A 19,310-nucleotide genomic window follows, 5' to 3' on the forward strand; every position below is an offset into this window, starting at 1 on the left:
TTATGGATTGTACCCCTCCTTAGCATGGTCATATTATATCCTGGATTTGAGGTGTGACAAATAAGCCCGAGCCCAAACTTGAGTTGTCATCCCCAGTGCAAGCTCGGTGGAGACCATGCTGCTGGACCAATTGCATTGGTCCTGCCTACTGCACTACAAGGCATGGGAACATCAGGGATCAGGTGAACAGGAAGAAAATTACAAAACAGGTGGGGCATTCTAGGTTGAAAAATTCCTTCTATTAAGCAAAGGTCTATTGCCATTCACCCATGCTTGTGTCCTCATGTATCAACGGCCTTCGGGTGGTTTTTGAAGTCCATATACAGATGAAATTATATGGCTGTTTAAATTTTTTTCAGTTTCAGGATAACCATGACATTGAATGGAATCTTAATATCCTACATATCATGCTATAGTCAGCATAGACTTTTTTGAGGTGCTTCGATATGTGAACTAATGGATATAATATTGATGCTCTAGATATATATTTCTTTACTTGTGCTATCCATCATCAAGATAAATGGCACGGTCTCCTTTTATTATGGGCATTCCATCTGAGAAAGTAATTTCTTGAGAGCTTGCATGGGAGTCGCTTATGGCAATCTCCGGCCCAGAGTATTCTAGATATGATCCTTCCTTCAAATCTGTTGCCAGAGAAATCAGCTGTCACTGATGTCCCTGACATAAAAGATTTGAGGATGCTCGGGGGTGGAGACTCCCAAATAAAGAACACCATCTGAGGGGCTGCCCGAGCAGAGAGAGAACTGCAGGTGTCCCGAGCTATCAAAGGTCCATCTGAAGAAGAGGTAGGGCTAATCTCCGCCACCTGCACTCAAGCATATTCCGCTACAAACCTCGGTGTAAATTTTTTTGTTTAGTTATCGACGTCCCTGAGCACATGCACTCACCTAGTAATTCGAGTGCGGGATGCCTGGTGTTTATTATGTCATGAAACGAAATGGATGCCTGACTGCTGATTGCATCAGGATCTACGTGGTAGTGAGCGCGCATGCATTTAAGCGACATCAACACGAATTGAGCTATAACATATAGCATGTTCATCATTTATATATTTATTTTTTGTTAATATCTACTATGTTCCAGCATCTCTATTGCGAACAACCAAAGCTTATTACTCACTACATCAAACAATTTTCTATGCACATATATATCTATATACATACATACATACATACTTGTGTGTGTATATAGCAACCCACATGGAATCTCAAAACATCTTATCCCACTGCAAAATTTTTAAAGCAAATGGCAATTCTTGAATGAAAGAAAATACCAACCATTTGAGCTTGATCATGGTTAATAATACCTCGTCATCGTTTACTAACAATTGCAACCATTTTGAGTTATGGCTATTTTATCATCGTAAGTCAATAATTAAAACAATTAATGTTTGCCACACGTGAGCTTGCAACATAATATTTCTTCATATATCACTCTACTTTGAGTAAAAGAAATTAAAAAATATTAAATCTCGCACTTTGTTATATTTAAAGTACAAATAATAGAAATAATGTAATTTTAGAAATAGTATTTTAAAAAAAAGATGGTTATGGAGCAGCGAGAGAATCAGTAAGGAACATACCATATAAGAAAATATTATTTTTAATAAATCAATAGAGAAAATAAAACTTAAATTTTAAACAATAATGATGTTTTTGATTGTTTTTAATTGTTCCATCGTTACTCAATGTAGGGATGACTAAAAGAAAAAAAAAAGCGAGAATAAAGCTAATTTATTTGCTAAGACGAAATTGCTAATTTTGCAAATAATTTAAAGATAATTCTGTCAGAGAAGTTGATGAGCAAAATTAATAGGACAATTTATAAAAAATCAAAATTTTCTTTACTATTATAGCATTGATATGCTCTTTCTCCCATTCCTTGTATGCCCCACCAACCCCGTGCTGGCCTCCGCCACGTAGGTAGTTCCACTAAATGGGTCTATCGATGGGTGCATTTTAATTTCTCTTGTAAAAAGCCATGATGGTAATGGACACGATGCTTGGACCCAAGAGAGATTGACCATCGTCTCATGAAGTGGGGACCATACGGTGCACCCAATCTCCGGTGCTGCCATTTTGGGGAGCACGATAGAAAGCACTTTTTTGCTGCCGCACGTGGTATTACCTTCACCATCACGCAAGCCCAGAGATACCCCCACATACACACTCGCCACGTCAACATGCGAGCCCCCCATTCCTCAGTGACTTGGGGTGACCGCGTAAAGGAGGGGACGGGACCCACGTGTCAGTGAAAAGGGTGTGGACGTGGGTGCTTCTCCAATGAGGGTATGTAGTGCCAAGCACACAATCTTCTCTTCAATGCACGACCGGATTGCATCGGATTAAAACACAATTCAAAGGTACAAATTGGGTGCATTTTTGTAAATATGACTTGGATACGTCACGCTTTTCAAGGCATTTGAGGTGAAGCCCACTGGGCCATGATCTACTAGGCACCATCCTGTTGTTGCATAGAAACATTTTATTTTTGAGATCATCATTATGGGTGGCATAGGATCTCCTAAATATTACTCTCCCCAAAAGTATGTGGTCCATTAAAAAGCAAAAAACACATCAAACATCAAAAAGACATTCAAGAGATTCTATTTTATGGGTTAAATTTAATAATTACAATATAAATGCTTGAGGGTAGTGGCGTCGCAAATTATCCGATCTAAAAAAACAAATCCAATCCAACTGGACCCTATGTTTTAGTTATGGTTGAGTATGAGTCAGATTTTCTTATCTAAATATTAAATAAATCAGGTATCAAAACTTCATCATGACTAGGATTAAGAAGATAGAGTACCATTTGGGTTAAAATAGTTTAGATTGGGTTAAGTCGCAATGATGGATAACAATTTTTTGAGTGATTAGTTTTTTTTTATATTAGTTATTTAAATCATTCTGAAAATTAACCAATAAGAATTTATGAATACTAAATTTGATTGCTAGCAAAGATTTATTAAGGACTGGATCTTATAAATAAATTAGGTTAGGATTAAATTGGTGACCTGCAATGATCCATGGTTAGGTATCAGCCAAGAGATTGCACTTGATTCGAAAAGTTAGGTATGGGTTAAGATTCCGTATATCATTGTCCTTGCTTGATCTAGATTTGATCTGGCTTAATTCTTTGCCGGCCCTACTTGGGGGTAGGACTATATATTCTTTTGATAAATATTTTAATACTATTTCATTTTATCCCTTTTTCTTCTGTGGGGAGTGAGTTGATAATTATCGAATTTCTACTACATTATGCCCTCCCTTTGGAGGGGGTGGGGAAGGTGATGTGGGAGTGAGTTCTTAATTGGAACACAGCTTTTCATAACAGTCTGCAGGATTGCATCTATTTATCATGTGCATCGCATGTATGTCCCATTTTAATTAGTATATATATATATATATATATATATATATATATATATGTATATATATATATATATATATGTATATATATATATATATATATATATATATATATATATATATATGTATATATATATATATGTATATATGTATATATATATATATATATATATATATATATATATATATATATATATATATATATATATATATATATATGTATATATGTATGTATGTATATGTGTGTGTATATATATATGTGTGTGTGTGTGTGTGTCTATATATATATATATATGTATATATATGTATGTATGCATGCATGCATGCATGCATGCATGTATAAAATATGCTCCTAAAAAATTAGAAAATGTTAATAGGACCTCCTGAATCTATGTGCATGCATCACATAAAACATGTATCTGGAGGTCATATTTATGTCAGATTGACTTCCTATCTGGAGGTCATACATTCTCGGGAAATAAATGAATGTCCGGAGGTCATATAAAAAAGGATCAATGTTTTAGTTGTACTTAGGCATTTGAAAATTTGAACTTGATATATGTACAAAATTCTGATGGTAGTATGAAATGCTTCCGAACATATTATCCTTTCAAAATCCTTATTGTGTACTGAGAAAATAATCAAGCAGCGATATGGAATCATGAGGACTATTAGCGTAATTTTAGGAATTAGAGAAAATAACCAAGCAGCGATATGGAATCATGAGGACCATTAGCGTAATTTTAGAAATTACATAGCAACTTGTATCGACTCATAATATTTTTCTCTATTAGTGTAATTCTGTATCAGCTTGCATTAATTTTTTATTAGTATGATCTTGCTAGAGTGATTTTAGAAATCACGTAAATTTATATCGGTTCATAATATTTTTTTTTTAGCGCGATCCTATATTAGCTTATATTATTTTTCTTATATAGAGTCTATATACGAATATATATATATATATATATATATATATATATATATATATATATATATATATATATATATATATATATATATATATATATATATATATATATATATATATATATAACCGCTGGGATGCATCGAATATAATAGAACGGATAAATCAAATTACTTACTTTTCTATATTTTTCTCTTGTTTTTTTATTTTTTATTTGCAAATATTTTAACAAATCAAATTACTTTTCTCTCTCTCTTTTTCTTGTCTTTTTTTTTTCTTCTGAAATTATTTTAACAAGGATATGGCTAGTAAAATCATGCTGGAGTTTTTGATTCATTCTCATTTGGTTGGAAGTATTGGGTTCAAACGGACCTTTCCTGTCGTCGAATTCTTTGAATGCGCATTATTCCAAGCACCTGTACTATTCCAGATAAACCTATCTCGCAATCAAAGAATTTTTGCTCTGGAATTCTTTCATGTGATTTAGACTTCTTTGGCATAATACAGGTGTTTATATTTGTGAGACAATGTGCATGGAAAGAATGCTCATCAAAATGAAATTACCTGGTTGGGGCCACTGCATCCAACCGACAAAAAATTAATTTCTAGATCAAAGTTATATAGTCATAGAGGAAATCAAAAAGATTCTTAAGAAATCCATTATACATGATAGGTTGGAGTTAAGTGTGACGAAATTGGCGCATTAATAGACGTGACACCAGTACCATCATCTTAAATCATGCCTGTGCATCCAAATATCCCTCAAAGCACAGAGAATCTCCATCAGACATCCACTAAATTGTGTTTTGTCGTACAAAAAAGATAATTTCCTTCTTTTCACATGAACAATTCATTCTAAGCCGGCAAGTTTGGCTAGCTTTAAGTTGCCTTCATTGTTTGCATAAGAAAGTAAAAATTAGCAGACTTATTTTCCAAAATTCTCTAAAACAAGGACTCCATTTTAAAAAATTTAGAATCCTGAAATTATTGTTAGTTATTTCATAGATATGAATCCTTTTTGTTAAAAAGGTAGTAATAATAAATAGATACGTTGGAAAAGGTAATTCACAAAAAATTTGTGAAAGTTTGTTATAGAAACATCATTAAAAGTCTCACAAAAAATTAACAAAAAAAATACATTTATCAATATAACCATTCATCAACAAGATTCTGTTGGATATAACATATAAGCTGTCAAATATAGCAAATCAGCATATCTTTTATTTGTTAGTTTATCTATGCAGAAAAATATGTGAACAAAAAACTGTGCATGTCCTATGAAGAATAACAAAGTTACAAACCGGGATAAGGCATGGATAAATTTATTTGCCATTCCCTAAATGCTCAAAACCAGGTATGGTTTTATTGGGCTGCATTAATTGCTAATCCCATAATTTGTGACAGCGGCTAAACATGGTGCCGCACCATTACTCCTGTCCTTTTTTTTGATAAGAAATATTACTCCCGTCCCTTAAGGGCTCGTTTGGTTCGCGGGAAAAAAAGGGGGGAAAGTGTGGTCAACGGAAAAGTAATGAGATGCCTCTTGTTTGGTTGGAGTTTTCAAAGGAGAGAGAAGGGAAAGTTATATTCCCATGGGAATGTGATTCCCACATTTCATGGGAAAGTCTTTCCCATGAGAAACATGGGAAAGTTACTTTTCCATGAGGCGGGAATCACTCCATTTTTACTTTTTTCCAAAAAGTCCCTTCAGCATTAAAGAGGCATTAAAAACCTAATTTTTATTAAGGGCATAATAGGAATTATATATAACTTTCCTAGGAAAGTGGATGGCCAACCAAACATAAGCACCTTGGAAATTTGTCACTTTTCCATGGTCAACCAAACATGCCAAAAGTACTTTCTTAGGCATCCTCTTTCTAGGAATTTATTTCCCAGAAATCATATTTGTAGGAAGGAAAATGCTTCCCGCGAACCAAACGAGCCCTAAGGAAAAGATCAAACGTACGGGAGCATTGGAGCATTGCATGGACGGCATCCACTTCGTGTGCTACAGGACAAGTACATACTCTGCGCCCGCACCCGGGCGGCAATTGGGAATTGGGATTACTCTCTCTCTCTCTCTCTCTCTCTCTCTCTCTCTCTCTCTTCCCTTAATTTTTGGCTCTATGCAACTATATTTGGAAACGGTAATTATAACGGTACTCACTCCCAAGGCATGCACCACCATCTATTTATTCCTCGGGAGCCCGAGTCTCATCCCTCGTTGAGATTTGAAGACGGGAGAGAGAGGGGGGGAGAGAGAGAGAGAGAGAGATGGATTTGTGGGGGCTTTTGGTGGTGGCGGCGGCGGCGGTGGCGGGGGTGGCGGCGGTGAGCGGCGGGGCTAGGAAGGTGCAGGAGTGGGTGTACGAATGGGGGCTTGGAGAGAAGAGGAAGAAGTTGCCGCCGGGGGACCTCGGGTGGCCGATCCTCGGCAACATGGCCGCTTTCCTCCGCGCCTTCAAATCCAACGACCCTGATTCCTTCATCAACTCCTACATCCGACGGTCAGCTTCATTTGTTCATGCACTCTCTCTCTCTCTCTCTCTCTCTCTCTGTCTCTGTGTGTGTGTGTGTGTTTAAGCGTTTGATGATTAGTTTTTGGGGATTTCCGTGCGGGGTTTTGGAGAAAGGACGAGGATTAATCATTAACTTAAAGAAGTTGGGTAACTTAAGGTTGGTCCACAGGTCATTAGTTGGATCTAGAGTGGGGTCGAACCAGAAAGAACCCATTTTGTTGTCCATCTTCGAGCCCTCGCCCAAACTAGTTTCCATCACCGTTTATCGCTCTCAGTACTGATTGTTCCTTCAATCATAGAGCATGGATAGATGGCTAGTGATTGAACATCAGAATTCTTCATTTCAACTGTAAATTTGTGTCACCTTTTTTATTTCTTTTAAAAAAAATTCAACAACTATTACAATTTTTTCTTTTGAAAAAAAGAGAGAAAACAATGCTACATCAGCTGTTTTATCAAATTTGTGTCATAAGTAATTGCAATAGACCTATGTTTAATAACAAAGATCAAAAGAGCAATGATTTGTGGGACCGAGATTGGGGCTTGAGTATGGGTTGGGACCCGTTTGGATTTGGCTGGTGACGGCCAGAAGTGGTCCTCACCTATCTCAGTCATGCTCCATGTCTGGTGTGGCCCACGTACAGTTTAAGCAAAACGTTACCCAACTTGTAAATACTATTGCACTTTTCTGTGAGGGTGGCTATATTCCCTAGTTGGTGGTCGTTCGTGCAGTGACGTCCTCCAAAGTACTCCTGTGCACAGGGCCAAAGTTTGAGCTTGCTTGGCGCATGGCAATTTCTGTGCTCTAAAACAAACATTAGATCAGACCCATCCAAATTGATTAATTTTCCAGAATCAATACTTATGAAGTGTTTTACAAACTTGTCTTGCCCATTTGTTATATGTGTTTGTATCAGATTTTTTTTTTTTTCATTTTTGTTGCATTATATATAGTTTACATTTTGTAGGATATATTTCGTTTTCTTAATGTTTTTATGCTGCCACGACCTGTGTAATTAATTCATCTAAATGCAGGAGGCTTGTGGCCTTATGTTGGTAAAGCTTCTCCCTTCTGATATATTTCATGTCTATATTCTCAGCCTCGAGATTGGGAAAAAAAAGGAAATCCAATAGAGTAACGATGGGAGAAAGAATTATAAGAATTAAAACATCACCAAGGAGGGTGATGAAACATCCTAGCTGTATCTAGTTTAATTCAAGTCAGATCCGACACCAAATCGTGTCCAAATTGGATCCGGTTTCTATGAGCTAGATCTCAACTTATTCTACCTTTTTCATAATTGAGTTTGAGCCATACCTGGCACACAGGGCTATTCATGGCTTGACATAGGTCACGATCCACTTGACTGAACCCAAACACAGCCATTAGTTGTTATTTTAGTTGCTTGATACTTCTACTTTTGGCCCATCTGCTAGATTTTCATCCATATCAAACTCTTTCTGTTTGTAGCATTGCAAGTAAAGCACTATACGATGCATATCCTATGTGATATAATGTGCGGTGGGACACTTTTGTCACTAGCATTGGTAGGAGGGAAGTAGGAGTCAGCATAGAATTATGGGTTGGTGTTGTCTTCTAGTGGTTGGGAACTTCGTTTGCTTCTTGGAGCCTGCATTGGTTCTGTTACTGCTGCTTGTTTTGAAGCCTTTAGTTTATGCTCTAATGTACAAATTCTGATAGGGGAAAATAATGAGAACAGAGAAGGGCTCAAATGGAGCTTGGTTGCATGAAGAGAGGATATTTTGATATCTGTTTTGAAGATTAGCCCATTGGAACTATATAACAACATGGGAACCTGTGCAATACCCCTTTCAACCCCCTATATTAGCTCATACTGAGATTCTGTTTATTTGCAGGCAATTGTGAGCTGAAAGCTGTTCTATATAAGTCCTAAGATCTTGCAGTATCTGATAATTGGCCTTCTAGATATTGAAAAACTTAGATTTTCATAGATGAATACTTAGGAAGTGGGTGTAAAGAAACTTAAATATTGCAGCTACTTTTCGAGACACTAAATGCCACGCATTTTTTCAGGGACGCACGGTCATGTTTTCTTTGTGTTTTTTTTTTTTTTTAAGGGGACACATGGGCCTAATTTCATTAGGTCCTTGCATGTCATTGAAAGGGGTTGGATTTACAAGTTGTGAATGCATGTATGGCTCAATTCCTTGGTCTTAACTCTTTCTTAGAAATGAACTGGAACTTGCCCTGGTGGTCACGAGAAATTATACCCTGCACCACACGTACCACGTCAGTGGTGCACCATGGCAATCATGCATCTCCATTCCCATGGGCTCCACTTATCATACGCTCGTGTTGGATTGCCACCCATGCATCTTGTCTCGGTTTCTTTCTTGTGGTGCACTGCTGACGTGGTGTGTGTGGCACCCCTCCATCTAGCAACTAGAGGTTCTAGGTTCTAGTCCTAGGTGGTTCTTTCCCAAATTTTAGGATCAATTATAGCTTATGTGAGTTTGCCTCCCTCCATTCCTCTCTCTCCCCCAACAAAAAAAAAGATCTTTTCTAGAGACCTCCTTATTGAAAATAACTCTAGATCAACGTCTGCAGAATCATTCCGAACCGCCCGGTTTAGGGCGTCCCGATCCATACCGGCGGTGGACCGGAACATTTCCAGCAAGAAAATCGAGATGCGTCATCGGAGGGAGAGAATGAGAAGGAAAGAGAAGAAAAGAGAGAGCGAGCGGGGGAGGGAGGGAGAGGAAGAGGGAGGAAGGCCGACGGAAGCCGGTGGAGGGCTGGCGAATGGAGAAAGAGGCAAAGGCCGCCACCAGATCCCTGTTTCATTCGAAACAGGGTTCCGGCTGCTAAAAAAATTATAATTTTTAAGTGAAGTCAGCAAATCGTTTGCTGACTTTACTTAAATATTGCGATTTTTTTTTAATTGTGATATTTAAGTAAAGTCTACAAACGATTTGCCGACTTCACTTAAAAATTATGACATTTTTTAGCGGCCGGAACCCTGTTTCGAACAAAACAGGAATCTGAGCGCGGCCTCCGCCTCCTTCCCTGTATTCTAGCCTCCACCGGCTCTCGCCGGCCCTCCGCCAGCCTCCACCTCTCTCCCTCCTCTCTCCCCCTTCTCTCTCTCTTTTTCTCTCTCTCGTTCCCCTCTCCCTCACCTCCTCTGCTATATTGGTACAAGCCCAGCATGGCACAACGCGGGCCCTTACCGACTCATGCCACCGGGCAATTGGTACGGTGCCCGGTACCGGCACAGCAGACCTTGCTCTAGATCTTTCAGGCCTCCAGCTAAATGGAGTCTAGGTGTTATGTTTGCTTACTAGTTTTAGGAGGCAATGTCAAATTGGTTCTTGGAATGGTCATCCTTGGAAAATACTTGACATGTTATTGCAATTGACTAGATAATGCGACAAAAAGGTATATCTGCACATCTTGTCTCTAAATATATTTGACTTTTAATGGTACTATTAAATTTCTAATATCATTGGAGGTTTTAAGTTTTGTGGTTGTTAATATTGGAATTTCTTATGGTTCGATAATTACCAAAATCGATGCATGGCTCCTATTCGTCTTTGCATTTTAAATCTGATTTCAGAAGACTACCTGAGGCAGTTTAAGATCAAGCATTTGACAAAAGGGGTGTGTGTGTGTATGTTATATCCACGCACATGTTCATGCGCCACATCCATCTGCCACAGGGGATAGCACTTCATACACTAAAGTAGGAAAGAGCAACTAGAAAAGCTATATGGCTTTTGAAGCTAAAATAAACCAATAAGGGTTGTCCTTTTGAATGACAGGGCACAAAGAGCAAAAAGCAAAACCTAGGACCTTAGGAGGGGAGAGAGAGGAGGCAAATGACCTCATTTCACTGCCAACTTCTCCATTTTCAAGTGTCTTCATCTAGTGTCATGATATACTTCCATCTTTTTCTGCATCATTGTCAATGTTGCCTGAACATTGTGCTACCTTACTTTTGGAAACCTGTCTCTACCATGTTTATTTCTTTCTCCTTTAGATTCTATCATCTTATGTTTCAGCTCTCATTTCATTCAAAAAATGTTCAAGTTTTCATTGACCATATTTCTGACACTTCTGGCTCTTAGTATGTACGAAAACATGCCATTTAGGATGGATGAATAAAAGTTTAAGACACTGCATCTGCTAACATGTGTTTATCATTCCAATTCTAATTACAGGTTTAGCCGTGTCGGGATATACAAGGCCTACATGTTTGGGACCCCAACAATCATGGTCACAACGCCTGAAAACTGCAAGCAAGTTTTGATGGATGATGAGCACTTTGTGCCTGGTTGGCCTAAGGCCACTTGCGAGCTCGTTGGGAAGAAATCATTTCTATTCATTGTTCATGAAGAACACAAGCGGCTAAGGAGACTGACATCAGCTCCAATTAATGGTTTTGAAGCACTTAGTACATATATAGAGTTCATTGAGGATACTGTTGTATCCACTCTAGAGAAGTGGGCAGGGATGGGAGAAATTGAGTTCCTTACAGAACTGCGGAGGTTGACATTTAAAATAATCATGAAAATATTTCTAAGCTCGGAGGGTGACAGCATAATGGAGTCCTTGGAAAAAGTATACACTGATCTTAACCATGGAATGAGAGCAATGGCCATTAACCTTCCTGGATTTGCTTACAATAGAGCACTTAAGGTACATTAACTTTGTCTCTTTGTTTCTCAAAGAACAAATTTAACTAAGAAAGTATATTTTCTGACAACAAATTTTACTTGCTCATCTTTTTTTTATTTCTTTATAGTATTTCTGCTTCATGTTCTGTCCTTCTTTCCTTCCCTTATTCTAAGAGTTCTCGTTTAAATTATTTTTTAATAAAATCAACTGGTATACACGAACTCATGTTCAACCATATGATTACATTTTAGTGTGCCAATTTTGAAAATGGGCATTTAATATTTCCTGACAGTTTAATTAATCTAAATGATATGTTCTTAAATTTCAGGCTCGGAAAAAGTTGGTGGCCGTTCTGCAAGGTGTACTTAATGAAAGAAGGGCAGAAAGGGCAAAAAATCCACATCCAGCAACTAAGGACATGATGGATCGTCTGATGGAAGCCGAAGATGAAACTGGCAGTAGGTTAAGCAACGAGGAGATTATTGACATAATGATCATGTATCTCAACGCTGGTCATGAATCTTCTGGCCATATCACCATGTGGGCCACTGTGTTACTACAAGACCACCCTGAAATTTTCCAAAAAGCTAAGGTAGCAGAGGAGTAGGATATTTGACACATTTGATTTTAACCTTTAATCTTTGAACATAGAAGTCATTGCAACTAATGCTTGCATGGCAAATGTGTTTAGGCAGAACAAGAGGAGATCAGAAGAAACAAACCACCTATGCAGAAGGGACTTACACTAAAGGAGTTCAGAAAAATGGAGTATCTTTCAAAGGTCCGTCCAGCTTTTCATAATCTTTTTAAGTGATTATGTTAGGTCAAATATTTGCATGCATTTCTTATCACAACTTGAATTAGTTGCACATTCTGAACATTGGTACTGAGCATCATTCTCATTTTTGAAGGTTATTGATGAGACCCTACGTGTGGTTAACATCTCATTTGTGGCTTTCCGGCAAGCAACTGATGATGTCTATGTCAATGGTTAGTGCGATAATCAACTTTCTGATTATTAAAGACAAAGAAACTAATAATCATGAGAGAATTAATCAGAAACAAATAATGGCAAAAATTGGTAATGTATGGCTGTTCACAGGTTATCTCATTCCTAAGGGTTGGAGAGTTCAGACTTGGTACAGAAGTGTTCACATGGATCCTCAAGTTTACCCTGACCCTAAGGATTTCAATCCAAGTAGATGGGATGTAAGTAATGAGCGATTTTTCTGTTGTTTCTTGTGCATGTTTTTATACTTGAGGAGATGAGGTTCTTATGGCATTAACCATGGATATATATGGACATACATATTTGTAGAGGGACTTCTTACATACAAATTTTATCTGTCCAGGATCTTACACCCAAGCCAGGAACTTTCCTTCCCTTCGGAGGAGGAAGCAGGCTGTGCCCTGGAAATGAGCTGGCCAAATTAGAGATCTCTGTTTTCCTGCACCATTTTCTCCTTGGTTATCAGTAAGTTCTTTTATTCTTCATTTTACAACATCTTTTTCCCCATCATCATGCAACATTATTATTTATTCCTGTTAATTATGTTATTTTATTTTTTTTGGCTTACTGTTTCTTGAATCACTGAGTGTACAAATTAATTTGAAACTACATCTTGAGATGCTCTTTACATAACATATTTACTTATGATCTGGTGAAAGTTGAACTGGTACCTCTCAGAAAGGGGAAGCTTTGATCACCAGGCCAAGAAAGTTGATGTTCATAGGTTCTAGCGGATTTTTTTTTTTAATTTTTTAGAAAAAGAAAAACTTTGTATATCGCCTAGGTATCATTGATAGACATTACTTGTAATACTCGTAGAAACATAATAGAATTCCAACTTCATAACTAGTGAAAAATGTTTCACTAAATTACAACAAAGAAGGTGTCGTATATCTAAGATCAAATTGTTTCTGATCCCTTGATCTTCTGGTAATATGTAGCTTTTTTTTTTCTGACTTTAGTGAAAACCTGATTCAGGAAAAGATAAAAATTACGGAAAATAAAGATTATCAAGCAAACAATAAGTCTTCCGCTATAGAATTTCAATTAAGTCATTAGGATCTTGATGGACCGTTGCTTTAAACAGTTTTGTGCTTGATGACAGTGATGACAACACAGATAGATTGTTATTTTATATCATTTTATTTGATTGATCACTTTGTCTTTTGTGGATAATGAGCTCTAGTGTACTAGTAACCTCACATAATGTCTCTGTGTAGACAGACAGAGTGTGAGAGACTCAGTATGAAAAATCCATGTAGAGATTCACACAAGGAGTTGATGGAGTTCTCCAAAGATGTAGGGGTTGATTGAACCAAAATTAGGTTGATGAGTATCATATATTGGTTACATATTAAGCGTTAGAAACCTGATTGCATATTCTTTTAACTCCATTCATTCTCTTTGATCATAGAGGTTCAGCTGTAGGAAGAGTCCTAAAGAACTAAAATGGATTCCAAAATGGATAGGTTTCAAAAATTCTTGTATATTGTAATCTATTTGTATTCTAAATATGACCTGTGGATCTATCTGTTTGTCATGTTTTAAGTATCGGACATCTTATTCTATCCTACATGAATTACTGGAGAGTTCTAATTTATGCTACTGTAACATGATCAAGATCTGAGTGTCAACCAACCTTCAGCAGGGTCGTCCATGGGGTCTTGAGCTGTTACTTTTCCAGATACCATTCGGGACCTTAAAATCTATTCTGGCAGTGCGAACATTTGAATTGAATGGCATCAGTTTTTGCAACTATATGGATGTCAAAATTCCCATATAAGTTGGTCATTCTGTTGCAGTTATTAAGTTGATAACACAGAACTTTGACCTGGAGAAAGTCATGCACCTAAAGAGTAGCAGCACACTTTCTTGCCAATTATGCATGTCATCATCCAATTGGATTGGTTGGAAACTCTAATCTAGTGCCTAAGCTCTTCATTTTATTGTCACCAACTAGCCATATACAGTATGTATCTTGGAGAAAACTTTGACCTTGAGAAAGTCATGCACCTTGAAAGGAAATGAGTGAAAATTAATAAATAAATGAATGAATCATTAACTTGAAGCCAACAGAATAGCAGCCTTTCCTGCAAATATTGCATGTCACCGGCCAATAAAATGGTTGGAATTCTCATCTATTGCCTAAGTTGTTCACATTACTGCTAGTTACTCTATTTTGGCGCTTGGTGCATTCCAATCCTGTCTTTTGTGCTCAAAGCTTTTCAGTCCTCTTAGAGGTCTTCTCTTTGTTTCAACCCAAGCAAGTCTCTAGAGCTTCCTTGGACATTTTAGAGTTAAAGCTATTGTGTTATATTGCTTCTACACGGATTTTCAAATTTTTTTTTTTTTAAGAAATGCAGTACCACATATTTTATATGTCAATTTTAGATAATGGTTTTATATTACAAGAACGACTCTTTAACTTGTTCATGTGCAGGCTTGCAAGAGTGAACCCAACATGTCCAATCAGATACTTACCTCATCCTCGGCCAATGGACAATTGTCTGGCAAATATCACAAAGATCTCAGCAGCATAGACATAATATAGATGTCGAAAACTCTCAATGTTATGTTCAATAATTATAATAAAATTATGTATCAGAGTGGCTGATCTCGTCCAAATTTTCTCTCTGCGGATATATCTTACAAATATAGGTTCATTTTTGCACACCATAAAGAAAATGTTTTCCAAGTATGGATATTCACCAATGTAATGGATCTCCTTATATTTCTGATGATGGCATATCCTCCAACCATGCATGATTGTGTAAGTCTTCCATGGTAATTAGTCAAACAACAGTCACAAAGCTAAAGAGAAAATATTAAATGTGCAAGTGGAGACAAGCATGGGCCAAATTACATGAAGATATAGGGAACAATTAGACCTGAAGCATCTGCTACCAAAGTTAAAGGAAGCGAGGGAAAGCAGACTATAATTCCAACAAAGAAACATATTGAAGGCAAAGGAAACAGAATTAACTAAATGGCTTTGAACTTTAACCATTGACATGAGATGCTTCTTTACAGACTCAACTGACTGATTGGTACCTTAATTCTTGGGATGAAGCACAAAGCCAGTTAGGAGAACTAGCACCCATGCATATCTTGCTCTAATGGTGAGCATCTTCTTCCTCGCAAAATTTTGTATATTCTTTTGGACCCATTAGCGAGTCCAGTTCCGTTGGGCTGCTGGGTCGAACCTTGATCATCCATCCATCTTCATAAGGGCTCGAGTTGATCTAAACAAGAGAAAAACATAGGAGACTTCAATCCCTTAACACTCTGTTCATATGAATCATTAAGCTCATTCTTAGCATGAATCACTTAGCTGCAACATTTTAACATATGAGAGATATTCGGAAATAAGAGAGGGGTTTGATTCACTGAATTACCAGTCCAGGTGTTTCAGTTAGCTTGGTGTTGACTTCAACAACTTCACCAGATACAGGGGAGTTGACATCACTGGTTGCTTTCACACTCTCCACTGCTCCAAAGCCGCCTCCTTTGGAAACCGAGCTCCCGGATTCCGGCAATTCCACAAACACCACCTCTCCCAGATGCCCCTATGCGCAAAACAGGAAGCTATTATTTATTGATGAAGTAAAAGCTCTCCTCAAAGGAAAACAAAAAACAAAAAGAAATAACCATACAGTTTTGCCGAACTTAGAAATGGCATCTTGTGCATGAATTTAGATGGTGAACCAGAGCTGAAGCTTTGCAAGAGTGTATATATCTTATAGTGAAAGAGTAATTATAAGAAATAACAGGAAGTATTTGCGATTGGGAAAAAGAAAAAGGATTGTCCTCGGTCACCATATGTACAGCAAATTTATAAATTTCTAGCACCTAAACATACTGACATGACTTGAATTATGAAGTACGGATTCAATATGTACAATGTTAAGGCTACTGCAAATTTTTCAGTTTCTATGAGTCCTAAATTCAATATGTTGGATCATCCTAATACTTTTAAGTCGGATTGCTTGACTTAATTAAGGCGTTTTATATATTAATCTTGTTGAGTCGAGCAAGACTTTGTTCAACTGAGGGTGTGGCCCCATAAGATTATTCCAAATTCGCATCAGAATAAGCTCATAAGCAATTCTAGCTCATTTAAGTAGAAATATTTCTTACTCGAGTAGCCGTCCATTTGGGATCTTAAAAACAGTGAGTTAAACAGCAATACTAGAAATCACGGATGAAACCACAAAGAACCAAGAATGGCACTTGCAATTGATTCAGCCAACATGAACAAAATGTTCCTTAGCTATACTCTAATAGCTTTCATCAGGACAAGAGATTAGTTTTCGAAGAGGATAACAAATGGAGAATTATCACCTGGGCATGGTCAGTGATGCCGATGGTAGCCACCGAGCCCTCATGCTTCACCCACTCATGGGAAGAACTGTACTTCAGTCCATCCAAAACTGCAATTATGATACTAATTTTTAAGCAACAAGATGACCAGAATCCTGTCTTACCAACACTAATTGAATCTTTCTAACATATTGTGAGAAGGGAAACACAGAAACCAGTCAAAAACCAAGTTTTTTATCATCTTTTTGAGAAGAAAAACAGGAAGAACTCAGGTTTTTATCTTTGTAGACCGCTACTTTGTCTAGCTAAATTTCATCCAAATTTGACGAAAACCAATCCCAACAAAGTTGAAACAAAACTCGGTTCTTTGAGAACAGTGCAATTTTGGGAGACCAATTAATTAGAGCATTGGAAGTAGCAGCCCAAATCTTATCAGAACAAAGCTAAGGAATTAAAGTGTGGAGAGGAAGAGCACCAGAAGAGAAGCATCTGGAGATGGAAAATGGGAGGAAAGGGCTAGTCTTGGCGCCGCTGCAGGAGATTTTGAGTGCGTTGGCTGTTGAAGAAGCCCACAGCTTTAGAGCCATGTTATGATCTGTTTCCTTTGTCTCCTCTCTGTTTTTCCTCTTTCTTTCGTTTTAGTGGAGCAAAGCTTATGGGAAGATAGAGGGAAAGGAATACGGGACGTTATAGATTTGGTGACTCTGTGGATAGGATTGACGGAGGAGCCGGATGGCTGGATATTCATAACCTCATCCTCAAAAATTTTATCTTTTCATTATGATATATGTAATATGTGTGCACGTATGAATAATATCTCTAGAGATGGATAACTATCTTTCAACATTCTTATACGTGGTACAGTGTCTCCTTAGCCAGGAGCTAGTCCTCCCTCCATAGCTTATTACCCACAAGCTAAAAGGGTGGTCAAATGCACACAAGTCTGGGTCCGAAAAGTATCAAATGTATGTAACCTTAACTTATCATGCAGAGAGGTTATTTCTATATTTATAACATGCGACCATAATGTTGCACCAAGCTCACCATCAAGCTCATTACCGACAAGCTTCTTTCTTAAAAGAGCTAAAATTATAAATTAGAATGATCACAACAATAAATTACTTGGGAGCTATAATATGGGCAGTTTTGTACAAATTTACGGTGCAAGTATTTTGCATCCACTATGCACATGCCTATTAGAGCAGGAGGAGAGATAATGAGATGTGCGATATATGGAAGTTTCTCAAATAATCTTATACCTGTCATGCCCCAAATTTAGAGCATAATAGATATCAGATACCTGCATAGCAGACTATATAAGCATGCAGGACTATAAATCATATCAGAATCTCAAAACAATAATAATTCTTTGATTCTTAAAAAAATTATTTAATCATGATCTAAAGCAAATCATTCTTATAATCAATTACTCCAAAAAGACATAAGTCAAAATATTCAAATCAAATAAGATGTTTAAACTAAGCTAGTCTAAATAGTCTAATTAGAACTCCAATTACTGAGAATATTTTCAGAAGATTTGGCGCACTCCTCCAAGTCGCAAACAATCATGCATCTAGATCTGAAAAATAGAAAAAGAAAAAATAATAAGCTGCACTAGCCCAGTAAACAACATAACACCATAAAGTAAGGTTTAAGCATGAAAAAAAAAATAGTTAAAAAGCATGATACTAATTGGGAATAAATCAATATTCGAATAGTATATATATCTCTTTGAATGTTATTATTATTTTTATAAATTGATACTAGAAATCTAATATGAGACTATGACTACGTAACCCAGTGGCATTAGTCAGATACAAAATGTATAAAGTGTCAAATACTACTATTCTAATCACTGGTAGTTTGGTATCCAAATATTACTATTCTAATCACCGGTGTTCGGTGTTGAAATCAGTTTTTTAGATAACAAGTCGACAGGGTCAAAAAATAATTTTTATTGGCGGGGCCAGATCGTAGCCGTGCTCAGAATACAGACATATAAAATAAATTTTATAATTTTTCAGTCATATTTTTCAAATTTCATTATATAGCACATAACATATTTTAAAATAATTACTATTATAACAGTAACATGCATGCAAGGACCGTTTAATCAAGTATAAAATAAATATCATAATCGGATTTAATTATTATTTAATTTATCAAAAATTCAGAAAACACACTTTGAAAAATTAGATTATTTACTTTTTTCTCACTTCAAAATTTTATTTCAGTTAAATAAGCCATGTTTACCTATTTTAATATCATTAAAATATAATTAATGTTATCGTCATTTTTAAAGCCAAACGAAATTAAAAATCGGTAACTGTGCGTACTTCTCAAAATTGTAGAAAAAGATATACACGTGAACCCATAATTTGGTGAAACAGACGAACTAAATGCAAATACTGCATGCTAACAAGCAGAAGCATTCATATCAAGAATATCGAAGTGCTCATGATCCTGTCAAAGTTGTAAGTGG

The 19,310-nt window shown here is 36.8% G+C and overlaps 2 protein-coding genes across 2 annotated transcripts; one reads left to right on the plus strand and one right to left on the minus strand.

Annotated features, from left to right (window-relative positions):
- Nucleotides 1–6,594: 6,594 nt before the first annotated feature.
- On the plus strand, nt 6,595–15,457 carry LOC103706434 (ent-kaurenoic acid oxidase-like). Its single transcript, XM_039114894.1, has 8 exons — nt 6,595–6,827; nt 11,043–11,520; nt 11,828–12,091; nt 12,191–12,280; nt 12,411–12,489; nt 12,602–12,708; nt 12,852–12,973; nt 14,949–15,457. Exons 1-8 carry the CDS (start codon nt 6,595–6,597, stop codon nt 15,046–15,048), a joined length of 1,473 nt encoding a protein of 490 aa, XP_038970822.1. The 3' UTR covers nt 15,049–15,457.
- On the minus strand, nt 15,312–17,516 carry LOC103706384 (glycine cleavage system H protein 3, mitochondrial). Its single transcript, XM_008790460.3, has 4 exons — nt 17,304–17,516; nt 16,850–16,938; nt 15,904–16,074; nt 15,312–15,750 (listed from the first exon to the last, which is right to left on the minus strand). The coding sequence occupies exons 1-4, from the start codon at nt 17,413–17,415 to the stop codon at nt 15,622–15,624; spliced, it is 501 nt and encodes a 166-aa protein (XP_008788682.1). The 5' UTR covers nt 17,416–17,516; the 3' UTR covers nt 15,312–15,621.
- Between the last annotated feature and the right edge of the window lie 1,794 nt (nt 17,517–19,310).

Source organism: Phoenix dactylifera, chromosome 17 (assembly GCF_009389715.1).
Source record: "Phoenix dactylifera cultivar Barhee BC4 chromosome 17, palm_55x_up_171113_PBpolish2nd_filt_p, whole genome shotgun sequence".
Taxonomy (NCBI): Eukaryota; Viridiplantae; Streptophyta; class Magnoliopsida; order Arecales; family Arecaceae; genus Phoenix; species Phoenix dactylifera.

Excerpts from the sequence above, each read along its gene's own strand:
- LOC103706434 (XM_039114894.1), top strand. The coding sequence starts at position 6,595 with ATGGATTTGTGGGGGCTTTTGGTGGTGGCGGCGGCGGCGGTGGCGGGG. Across the intron at positions 11,521-11,827 it reads CTTACAATAGAGCACTTAAG|GCTCGGAAAAAGTTGGTGGC; the intron begins GTACATTAACTT and ends CTTAAATTTCAG. Across the intron at positions 12,974-14,948 it reads CATTTTCTCCTTGGTTATCA|GCTTGCAAGAGTGAACCCAA; the intron begins GTAAGTTCTTTT and ends GTTCATGTGCAG.
- LOC103706384 (XM_008790460.3), bottom strand. The coding sequence starts at position 17,415 with ATGGCTCTAAAGCTGTGGGCTTCTTCAACAGCCAACGCACTCAAAATC. Across the intron at positions 16,939-17,303 it reads CTCCAGATGCTTCTCTTCTG|TTTTGGATGGACTGAAGTAC; the intron begins GTGCTCTTCCTC and ends TCATAATTGCAG. Across the intron at positions 16,075-16,849 it reads GCATCACTGACCATGCCCAG|GGGCATCTGGGAGAGGTGGT; the intron begins GTGATAATTCTC and ends TTTTGCGCATAG.